The sequence below is a fragment of the Topomyia yanbarensis genome, chromosome 2 (assembly GCF_030247195.1).
Source record: "Topomyia yanbarensis strain Yona2022 chromosome 2, ASM3024719v1, whole genome shotgun sequence".
Lineage (NCBI taxonomy): Eukaryota > Metazoa > Arthropoda > Insecta > Diptera > Culicidae > Topomyia > Topomyia yanbarensis.
Window position 1 is genome coordinate 281,328,062 of NC_080671.1, and position 12,786 is coordinate 281,340,847.

A 12,786-nucleotide genomic window follows, 5' to 3' on the forward strand; every position below is an offset into this window, starting at 1 on the left:
AGATCAACGGCTCCGTTAAGCTATCGCTATGAGCCGTGTCAAATAAACGAAATAAAAAAAAAAAACAAAAAATATTTCAGTACCGCTGCACACAATATAAAGCTCAGTACTTAACAGCAAACACAAAACAGATTTCGTGATCGGACCGTTTTCGGATAAACTAAAACCCGCTACAAACGGTATAAATTGGCAAATACGCAACAGCCCAGTATGACGATAAACAAAGGTGTGCTTGACGATAACGCGGTATCAAACTTAATTCCTTGAAAAAGGCGCAATATATGTCGCCGAAACGTCGAATATAAAATACATAAACCGTGTTTGACATTTTCTCCAGACTGACAGCCGATATATAACCTCAAACTCTACGAACAGTCGAAAATCTTCCAAAATTTATCATTTTTCGCTTTAATGATTTTTAAATTTCAGTTGAGTCATTGATTTTCTAAAATTTATGGCTCAAAAAAACGAACATCGGTATCAGGAGAAATCTACCGCTCGGTTGCAGGAGAACGGGCTAGATCCATTGTTGGGGACTAGACCGAGTAGTTCGCGAACAAGTGAGGGCGGGACCTGAATGGCTCATCGGGAAAGTAGAGCGAAACGGAACGAGAGGAAGCCAAAGGGCTCAAGAAATTGTGGTGTTAAAACAAAAAAAAAAAGAATCGGTATCGGGAGAGCTTCCTTCGTCTGGGAACTCTCCGTCGACGTAAGCTAGATTCACCGCCGGGGACTAGACTGAGTAGACCGCGACGAGATACCACCAGTCGCAGGTCGTCGGGGCATCAGCGAACCGGACGCCCTGCTCCACCGGAATCGCCGAACTAACCTCGACACCTGGTTGATTGGCTCGATTTCGGGAGAACTTCTCTCGCCGGGGAATTCTCCGTCGGAGTAGGCTAGGTCCATCGTCGGGGACTAGACCGAGTAGTTCGCGAACAAGTCTAGTGCTCAACGTGTAAACGGAGCTGAATGGTACGAGAAGGGAGTTGCGGTGCTAACTGGCACAAGGGAGCCGAAGGGATCGGTGAATTAGACAATCTGAAGTTTGCCGCCCAGATTGTCTTCGTAGGAGAGGAGCACTAAGTCTCGATTGCCAGTCTGTGTGGATGGTGGAGAATTGGTGGTTTGTCGAGGAATGGTGCTGTAACCCTGCGGAAGAAACGAACTAGCAAGTAGTTGAATTAGAGTGTGTGCTATGCACATAAAAACCCTCCCTCCCCGAAGTAATGCCAAGAGGTAGTGCCGGGGAGGAATCAGGTTCTGGGCAAGAGCAGTGGTTTTTTAGCGGGTCGGGTGATGGCAGCCCAAACCCGTTCCCTGAGGCATTGGGGTTTTTGTACATTTTACCTCAGGTCTAAGCGTTTTCCTGATTTTTTTTTTACTGCTCTCTAAAAAAAGAAAATAAAAACACAAATACACACACAGACATTTGCCGATCTCGACGAACTGAATCGAATCGTATATGACACTCGGCCCTCCGGGCCTCGGTTGAAATGTCGATTTTTTCAGTGATTGCATAGCCTTTCTTTATATGAGAAAGGCAAAAAAAGTTTGAATTCATGTCAGGGCAAGTTTCCAAAGCATCAGAGATATATTTTATTTCGGACAACTATATTTTTAAAATATTTTATATAAGACAGAAATTTACATATCTCTAACATTATAGCATGAATTTGATCGAAATGATTAATAAATTTCATGATATTAAGAGGTTATATACAAAGTTGGAACTCAAAAAATCGAAAAAAATATTTATTGGATAATCTAAAAGTACATGCTTTGGAAAATATCTGTCCGAAATATCATCCAGATCGGAGCACCAGATTTAAAATTACAGCCGCTTGCAGCGCGCTGGTTCTTCCACAAGTGAAGTTAACACAAAACTTTAAACGCAATCATCGCAGAATTAATTTTTTACAAAGTACCGTTGCGGTGAACGTGATATCTCAAAAACTATTCGTCCGGTTTTCATATTTTTTTTAATTATTTGTATTTACATTCTTGTGTGATTGAACGGTTCGTTTCCATAAAAAATCGATTCTTCACAATGAATTTTTGTTTAAAATTTTGAACACCACAAAGTGAAAACATGTTGACCACAAATTGATTTTTGGTCAACATGTTTTTCTGCAAGAAAAAAAAATTGGAAAATGGATCCGTTCAAGTACACCACGATATATTTTTCTTAAAAAATCTTTTTAGTTTTTGGACTTCAGTTGAGCGGTTCGGCTTGGAGAGCATTCACCACGCTTCGGGGGATGGGCAATAACACCGACAACCTTGAATATTTTTTTTAATTCAACTCGTTTTTTCTATCTTGGATAGAACTGTCTTTCGCTTTTTCAAATAAAATTTACAAAAATTAAATTAAAAAAATCGCGAACTTAGCTCACCGTTTCGCCACAACTTTGTACATAACCCCTTAAATTGTTAGAATTCATGTCAGAGGCAAGATTGTTAGTTTTAAACTTAAAGAACCACAATATTTTCTCAAAATTATACACTATGATGTCATTATGTATAGTAAATATATTGTTTCGCACCCAAAACTTTTTAATGAATATATTTTTTGAACCGCTGAAAGAAGATATATCTTGTTGAGAATCATCTAAATAAGGATAATTCACGAGATTTATAATTTTAAAAACTTTGTGATATTTTAGAAAAGTAATTATGCTTTAGGCATCAGGCATACCCCCAGCTCTCTACCTATTATTAGTAATTATCCAAAACAAATTACAACTAACCTGCAATCCTTCCGGAATTTCAATCGTACACAGCAGTACATCGGGAACGTTTCCAGTTCTTTCGAATTTTAGATAGTTATGGAAAAAGAGAAAAAAATGTACATTATTTCACTACTTTGAATTTCCACTTCGAAGGATTGGAAAAGATTGGTCGCTTATTTTTGTTTTTGGTTGCTTATTTTTCTGCCAAAATTTTCAAGAGCTTAAAAAATGAGTAAGCGTTAACTGAACACCATAAGTAACTGGACACCCAGATGGTGCTAGTTACTGACGAGGAGAATCCGAAACACTAAAACAAAAAAACCATACTTCATGTAAGGCATGTGCCCTCATGCACAAAGAAATTGGTCTTGTCCAAAATTTTTCCCACTTGGGAAGTTTGCATAATTCCAGGCGTTTGGTACTCATACCAAAAGACAGTTTCGGTTCATATTCCTCGTCGGCAAACAGAACCTCTGTGCTTACTATCGAGACATCACTCGGTATAAGCCAGTGGTTTAGTGTTCACGCAAGACGTGTGACTTTTTGGAATTTAGTGTCTAACTAGTGCTAATTTGGGTACTAGTTCAGATACATAGTCTAACTGGACACCCAGATGGTGCTAGTTACTGACGAGGAGAATCCGAAACACTAAAACAAAAAAACCATACTTCATGTAAGGCATGTGCCCTCATGCACAAAGAAATTGGTCTTGTTCAAAAATTTTCCCACTTGGGAAGTTTGCATAATTCCAGGCGTTTGGTACTCATACCAAAAGACAGTTTCGGTTCATATTCCTCGTCGGCAAACAGAACCTCTGTGCTTACTATCGAGACATCACTCGGTATAAGCCAGTGGTTTAGTGTTCACGCAAGACGTGTGAATTTTTGGAAATTAGTGTCTAACTAGTGCCTATTTGGGTACTAGTTCAGATACATAGTTTAACTGGACACCCAGATGGTGCTTGTTACTGACGAGGAGAATCCGAAACACTAAAACAAAAAAAAACCATACTTCATGTAAGGCATGTGCCCTCATGCACAAAGAAATTGGTCTTGTCCAAAATTTTTCCCACTTGGGAAGTTTGCATAATAATTTCAGGCCCAGTGGAGTGATGTCACCAAAAAGTGGTATTAGAAATACGCATAATATTTACATGTGTCATACAGAATCGTAAATGTATAAAATACGTTGTAAACTGCACGACCCACAATGCCCTGTTACACATATCGAAAACTTATGACGGCGCAAAATGTTAAATGCTGTCAACTTTTCTTCTACTAGCAATTTATTTTACGTTATTAAAACGTCTAGAAGATTGTAATTTGAAATTATATTGGATTCACAGTGGCTTCTACGACTTACCGATTTTACTGTATTGGTCCACAAAATTACAATAAATTACAATACATTGCGTAAAACATCTAAGTGAAATTACAAAATATTCTACGTTTTTTTAATCATTCTGAAATAGATTTAAAGATTTTAAACTTAAAATAAGTCTTGTTCGATGTCTTACATAGTTTCAAACACGAACCATTAGATGTTGTAGGAAGGAAAATTTATTAATTATTTTACAAATTATTAAAATAATTAATTGGTCCGATTTCAATAATTTATTCTCCAACTGTTCAGAAAATATGCCGCTATGTTTGGTCGAGAGGGATTTATAAAATGTCAATTTGTTCCATTTTTATGGCCCTTAATAGGCCAAAAACTAACGTAAATATTGGAAATTTTCACAAATCGTTACATAACTTTTACAAATTATAAGATAAAAGAAATCCCTCTCGTCTAAAAATAGCCAACATGACGATGATTAAAAAAATGAGTTTTCTGAGTACAGATTGCCCAATTTTCAAGCTCGCTAGATTTTTCTTTTCGTCTTGAAATGTAAAATTAAAAAGTCAAAAAAATTTCAATATTTTTGCTAATATTTTACTTAAAACGTGTTGAAGATCCGCAAAGTCTTCTATAATAGACGCAAATAATAAGTTATGATAGAATCGTAATGTTATGAGTGATAAATTTTACGAAAAGGAAAATCGTGGATTCGAGTGAAATTTTATAATCATCTCAATAATTTTGTTACTTGACGACAGACAGCTTAATTATCTTCAACAAGTTGTCGTAGTTTTGAACGTTCTAAAACTTTGGCGGAGACCAAATCTCTATGATGCGAAATTAAAAAGTTATCGCAGCGCTACCTATGCGGGTACAAACTAATTTACATCATCAAAATAAGATGCAGAAAAAAACTTTGCTGAACATAGCAACTAAAAAAAATGTCCCAAAGCGCTAGAGGTTTTGTCTTGTTAATTTTCGTTCCTACCTCACTGTGCAATGGATAGAGATAGTGCAATCTGATGTTCTGCAAAGTGATACAGCACTTCAAAGGCTTTCGTGTCTCGTTATGAAAATTAGAATTCGGCCGCTTCGAAAATGTAACCGAAGCAATTTTTTAACTTAATTTGATATCATTTGATTTTTTTATTTCCGTATGCTGAAAATCGAAAAAAATACCTACTGAAAAATATTTTAAAAAATTGAATAAAATGAATAAACGATAAACAGTTTATTTAGCTAGGTAAAAATATCAATGTAGAAAGTGGAAGATATATTTCGGACTTTCCATATTTTAGACCGGTACTTCATTAGATTGATCTAGTGGTTTAATTTGAAATCTTCAACCGATGGTAAAATTCTAACCGGTTAATGACCTACATTAGATTTCAAACAACATGTCCGATGTGAAATAAAGATACTCCAGTTAGGTCACAAATGTTACCCTTCCATATTTTGTTTGAATATTTATCTACTTTTAAAGGAAACTAACTCTTCTGTAGTTAGTATGTTACTATTCGCTGCGGAAATACTGTTGGAATTTTATTGAATTCTAATGGCACAAGCAATGAATATGCAATTTTTCCGGCTTCTGCGCATGCATTGTTTTTTGGAAATATTTTTTTTCCAATCTGCAACATCCGCTGAAAATATTGTTGGAATGTTTTTGTAAAAGGCAGTGTTGCAACACTGGTCACTGGATGAAAGGTGAGGGAAAGACACATACTCGTTTTGGTTATACTAGTATTAGTAGCAGAAAGAATATGAATGCAATTGACACTAAAACGAGCGATAGTAGTGCGTACTGCATAGATAAACAAAATTTCAAATAAAGCTGCCCTAGTAGGGCGAAGGGAAAAAACAACTCAGTGGGCCTATCGCCACATTATGACGTAGTGCTGGGAAGGTTTTCCACGGCTCAGACAGAACGAAATATATTGAAAAGAACTACTCAGCGGGCCCTTCGCCGCACTCGGGCAGCTTTGTTTGAGATTTTGTTTATCTATCTGATGTTATTTCAAAAATAGTTGCTAAGTTACACTGACCGTTTTACTTTTATTGATACAAACAGTAATAATATTCACAATATTCAAACTAAAATAAAATTAGTTAAACAAAAATGACCTCTGAGATTTTTCTTAAAATATATTATCAATTGTGGTCTTTCGAGTGCAAAAAAAAAAAGAAATCAGTGTTGTGTTTTTTTTGCTAAAATGCTTAAAACTTTTAAACTAAATGAGGTATCTCAGATTTGTTTTTATAAATAATATTCGTATCGATAACCTCTAAAAATTTTGCGAAGATGTTATTGAAAGAAAAAATTTATTTGAAAAGTTATAATGAAAAAACTGATTTTTAGGGATACCCTAACACAACATTCCAATACCTGTAAAATTAAACCCATTAAAGTTACAATGATGTCCTCAGTAAAGTTGCTTGAAAAGGGTTGTACTACAATTTTGCAGAACACATGATTGTTCTATCTCTTCTTATTTCGGAAATAACCTCCAGAACATGTAAATAGCAGGCTTCCTTACTGCTCTCGATATTAGCTCATTTTCTCCTTTGCAAACAGTTAAACGCAGTAGGGCTGTTTGCTAGCTCCCACCGAAAGCGAGAGAACACGCTCTCGAAAATCAAGAGATTTTTTTTGTGTTCACGCATATCTCTCTACCACGCAGGGGGATGCGAAAGTATTAATTCTCGCCCAATTTAAGAGGGAGTGTTCCTCATCAGATGCTCAGTTACAGAAAGAGCATGTGTGAAAAAATGCCAATAAAATAAGATGGTTTCAGAATGGCGATATTTTATATCAAATGAGTGCTTTATTTAAACTTTGCATATTCAAACCAGCCATTTATATGAACACACTAAGCCAACCCAAAGTTGTTCAGTAAATTCATTTGACGATTTGCACAGTAATATTTAACGGAGATCAGCAATTGATTTAAAAAATTGCGAAAGCGTATTCATTTTTCAGCGCCTTCGGTAGATTTACGAATAATTTGCTGCTAAAATCTGGAATATTTTTAATTGAATTTATTATTACTTTTGCTTTTTTCGGTAAATTACCATTCAGTAAAATACTAACTTGTTCGGCAAAAAGTTAAACATCATCGAATCTCGTCAAAAACATACAAAACACGTACAACAAACCATCTGTTAAATCGCCATTTACGGGGAAAAACATTAATACGACGTGTTTGCACATTGTGAATACTTCTTAGTATTTCGTAAAACCATGAATTTTCACCATGAACCCAGTGAAAGCAGTAATAGTAAGATTTTTGTGGTTGTCATTATGTTTGAGGTGTATTTATTCCTTGATTTTACACATGACACTTGCAATTTTACACATGACGATTTTGGAAAAAGGATTTGACTCGCAAGTATAATAATTAGAAGCCTGATAGTGCAAGGAAGTGTAGATTCAATCGCGAAAAAGTGGAAATAATTAGGCTTTATTGATAATTACTGAAGATTTTTTGATAATGAGAATGTTTTGTGTTCAGAAATTCCGGAGTAAAATTCGTAATCAAATTCAGGAAATGTAAGATTACTTTCGTTAGAATTTTAATTTTCTGTTCAACCTTTAAAAGCTGGTAAATTAATTTCCACTACCAATTCGTCAAATTTAATGATCAAATTACTGAACAAGTCAGCAATCCTCATCTGAAAATTTTCTGAGTTTGACGTTTGGATAAAAACGTAATATTGCGGAGAGTTCGGTAACAGAATTGGTTTACTAAATTAATTACCGAATGGCTTGCTGTTGAAAACCGAAGTAAAATTTTCCAATACTCAATAATTCAAACTAAGTGTGTAATCTATGCACGTTTGGTGGACCAAATTAATAGACATATGAGCATTACACTAATATTAGGACACTTTTTATTAAACGTGTCCTCAACATCCTATCAGTCTAATAGGCATTTAAGTGGTTACATCACAGTAGAATTTTTAAAATTCGAATTTATATTTATTAGTCCAAAATGTGTTTTAGCATGATAAAAATTATATCCCAAAAAATGGAAGACGAATACGATATATAAATGTTCAAATTATCAATTCATCCGCAACGTCTTCTGTGTAAACCTCAAACCCACTTTTTTGAGTTGGCCGGAAATACAAGTCGAACAAATGGCTTTTGATTGTTTTGAAATTTTCACAGCATATTCGAAATTGATTTCTCCAGCAACGTATGTAGGATTTTAATCTCTTATTGCTTTTTTTTTTTTAACTTAACAATTTGTTTCGATTTTAATAGTATTTTCGGCGTATTTTTACATTTCTTATAAAAGAAATGTATAGAATTCGCTCAAACTTTCAAGATTTTTTCCGAGGCCCGGAGGGCCGAGTCTTATATACCAATCGACTCAGCTCGACGATTTGGGACAATGTCTGTGTGTGTGTGTGTGTGTGTCTGTGTGTGTGTGTGTGTATGTAACGGACAAATTCTCATTCGTGTTTCTCAGCAATGGCTGAACCGATCTTACCCAAACCAATTTTAAATGAAAGAACTAAAAAACAGTATGAACGCTATTAATTTGTTTTTGATTCTGATGTTTAGTTTCCAAGATATGAATGTTTGAATGCGTAAAAATGGCGTTTTTTGCAGTTTTTTTGAATTATCTGCCGAAATTGACAATATAGATTAACAATTTATATGTTTTAGACAGCTTCAACGAATACCTTTCGAACAAGCTATAGATTGTTGAAATCGGACTATTATCAAAAGAGATATTTAACATTAAATGCGGACGAGAGATTTTTATCATTTCCCATTGCCAGAAATATGACCAAAACACGTAATCTATTTTTAACGCCAAAACGGCTTATTTTGTGTCAATAGTATCTTCGGTGAATTTAGTGGAGGCAATATGCCCTTTCTTTTGGTATTGTGCTTTTGTTGATTAATCCCCCTATGAGTGAGATATTTACACAAATTTTCTTGGAAGTGATTAAATCGAAATGATGCCTTCAGCAAATTTGTAGCTCTTACTTTTGCGAATAACTTTACTGAAGACTTCAATTATCTATTTTGAATATTTTAAAAGTTATGGCTTGTTGTTTGTTGATTACTCTTTGTCGCCAATTTATTGTTCAATATAGTAATAATCAATTGAAATAAGCCAAACATTATTTCGATAAAACGAATTTTGTATTTCATTTTTCTATCTACAACCGCTAGAAATAATCACCGAACACTTTCAAGTTGTCTGGAAGGAACTTGATAACTTATCAGTGCAAAAATGTTCATTTGTGCGAACCTTCTGACAGCAATTTTTCTAACTTATAACCATCGGATCGATCTGAAACATATCGGAAAATGAAGAGCTAATTAAATAACTCCAAGCAACGGTGTAGCCAAGAGAAGGTTTTGGGGTTTAACACCATACAACCCACCCCCCACCACACCCAATAAAATATATTGGATTGAAGTTGAAAATTTATTGATGCTGACTGATTTAATTCAATATTACAATAACAATTATCTGATCCGTACAATGATATCTTGTTGTTGTAAACATCATGAGAACTTTGGATAAATTGTCGGAATGGGGTCCTGATATGTAACTGATCTATTGGTCTTGATTTCACAGTTGTCTAATTGCATCAATTTTAAAAATCCTGCCTGAAAACATTCCAATAGAAAATTCCAGAGTTCTGTAATCAATCATAATCCTCAGATTTATTTTCAAATTGAGCTCGTTTTTGTAGAGATGTACTGTAATAAGGGTCTTTATTTAATAGGAAGCAAAGTTAAAATTGATTTAATGTCTATGAAACATAGAACTGCGCACCAAAAAAATGCATAACTTTCAACATTTGCTAAAAATGTTTTTGCCTTTCTCATTCACTCTAAAATTCGTCAATCTAAACCCGACCGGGAGGGCCGAGTGTCATATGCCAATCGACTCAGATCGGAAAATGCCTGTGTGTATGTATGTGTGTGTATGTGTGTATGTGGAAAATAATGTGACCTCTGTTAATCAGAGATGGCTGGATCGATTTGCACAAAGTTAGTCTAAAATGAAAGGTACAACCTTCCCATCGGCTGCAATTGATTTTTTTATTGATTGGACTTCCGGTTCCGGAGTTACGAGTTGAAGAGTGCAATCACACAGCAAATTCACATATAATCTGAAATGAAAATTTTTCAAAATCAAATTTGTATTTTTGATGCCAAATGACTTTACAATGCATGAAACATCGAGATTTGATGTAAACTCGAAAAAAAATAATGTTTGACAAAAATTGATTTTTTTGGACTTTGGTACATTTTTGCCTTTCTCATATAGAAAGGTTATGCAATCACTCTAAAAATCGTCAATGATACCGGCCCGGAGGGAGTATGCAGTGAGTGGTTGCTACTTTAAAATTGAAACTAGTTTCAAATTTCGTAACAAGTTGAAAATTTTCGGCAGGACCCGGACCTCCCGGATCTTACTATGTGATACTGAAACATCGCTTGAAACCAGCGGCGATCAAGCGATGTTTCAGTATCACATAGTATCTCAAGATCGTGGCTGTCGATCCATTGTACGTATGTACAAATCGTACTGAACATGTATTATTCATTTCCACCATTGTATTGAACATAACCAGCCATGGAATCGTAGTCTGGATAAATCAGAAAAGCACAATTGCACCACTAGGTGGATTAAAACAGGTTTTTATTTTGGGAATGCGTCGAGTTGAGACGGAAACGTAATATGATTAAGATCGAGGATAACACTTTCCGAATGTAGAGAGAAATTTATGAGAAATGACGATTTCCATTCGACTCAAGCAGGTCCTGATCGATTTTGATGAGAATTTGATTTTTGTTGTATGACCAATTATATGTATAGGTCAAATGTTCAAAAACAGTAATTTAAGGTCAAGATAACATCATTTTGAAACCGCCAATTTTAGAGGTTTAGTATCTTCGATGAGTTTTACAAACGTTAAACAGCGCATCATTTGATAAAATAATTTTGGCGGTATATCGTCCAAAAAGTATTTATGGTGAATTTTCTCAGGTTAATATTCATGACTACAATAAAGTCTCAACAAATTCGTTAAAAACACGAACTCTGTTACTATTTTCTGAAAAATTAATTCTGCATAATTTTAAAACTTCAAAAATTACGGTTTCGGAATTATGCCGTTTGGACAGTAAGATCGATTTTCACCAAACCCCCACCAATTGTAAAAATGGGTTTGTAAAAAAACGTAAGGGCGATACTTCAATGCTGATAGGTGGGACCGAAAAAGTAAACAATCGTCAAAGTGGCGATACTATCATTTTGTCAATTTCAATAGCAAACACAAATTTTAATTTAATAATTTCAAATACTTCATGAAGTTTTGGGTTTCGATCACTGAATCATGCAATCTAGGATGTAAAAAACACAATAGTTCATAAATAGGAAATAAAACCAAGTCTGGAAATATTCACTGTTGATTTTCTTTGAATGGTGTCACTGCTAGTATCGCTTTTTTCCAGAAAAAGCGTTGATTTTTATGTCTCAGTCGCGTTGGAAATTTGAGTAAAGTATAAACTTCATTTCTATTCAAAAAAAAATTCGTTTTTTTGGCTCAGTACAATATACATAACCCCTTTAGGAAAATTCAGTTTTCCCACCAGAATGCATTGATTGAGGAATTTAGATATTTTATTAACAGAGCATTAGCAATAATTCGTTTGTATGTCTATTTTAAGGGCCATTTTTTCGCTTTCCCATTGATTTGGTTTGAGATTTATAGCACTGATGTTGTCCTATGCTGATTTGAGCGATTCTCTATGTCCTGCCACAATCCCATGTAGTATGTGTTATCAAAAACATCGCGAAGCATCAAGTTCTAAATGTTCTCAAACGATATAATATCCGAAGAGAGTGATAAGAGTTATAAGAAATGTCTCATCACACTGTCAGGTGGATTAAAAGCGTTTTTCATTTAATAGTGCACCATTTCGCGAAAAGCAAAAAATCGAGAAAAAATCCTACGTTAGTCGCTTGCCACTGTCATAAGGAATCAAAAAGACTATTTTTTTGGCTCTAGGTTTAAAATTACGGGAGATAGTTTTCAGGCCGTGGACCTCTACCTAAAAAACTCGCATGCTGCACAATTGCCATCTTGTGATGAAATTACTGGAAAAAATACTTTTCTGATCCAATACATATGTTATAAATTCCTTTTAACAACATTTCAACTCATCCCTTTATTGTGCGAAGAAAAAATTCCGAAATATGTCCATTTGTTCGAGCTCTACAGTGGTGTAACCCCTTAATGTTGTTCAGCGATTTTGAACTGGAAGCTGCCAATTCAAACATCTTTACTATTCCCAGAAGGTAAAACATCGATACTTATTATGAAAGCCGAGTTAAATATTCGAACACTGATGTGAAGCGAACTAAATTTGGTTCACTTGGGGGTAATGAGAAAACTATTTTATTCTCATCTGCCAACTGAGCAATTTATCTCCGTTGCTCCACCAGACTATGATGAGGTTAAAGCAGAGCATCTAGTAAAGGTTTGCTCTGTCACAAGCAAGAGGAATCAGTAATGAGAGCATGTGGTTACTGGGCAAAAAAGCGCACCAAAATAAAACTCATGTTAAATGCGGGTAAAATATTTCTCTATCTCTTCGTTGCTAAGATGAGTAAAATGAAGCCTGGTAAATAGTTAGGACCATCTTAATGTCACCCATCTCAAAAGATGCCTC

The 12,786-nt window shown here is 34.9% G+C and overlaps 1 protein-coding gene across 6 annotated transcripts in view; it reads right to left on the bottom strand.

Moving 5' to 3' along the window:
- Window positions 1–12,786, bottom strand: part of LOC131678572 (C2 domain-containing protein 5) — a 1,698,126-nt gene that overhangs the window by 739,845 nt on the left and 945,495 nt on the right. For all 6 annotated transcript variants that reach the window (XM_058958792.1, XM_058958791.1, XM_058958789.1 and 3 more), the window contains one exon: window positions 2,751–2,808. In XM_058958792.1, coding sequence (XP_058814775.1) covers window positions 2,751–2,808 — 58 coding nt within the window. The remainder of the gene's footprint in view (window positions 1–2,750; window positions 2,809–12,786) is intronic.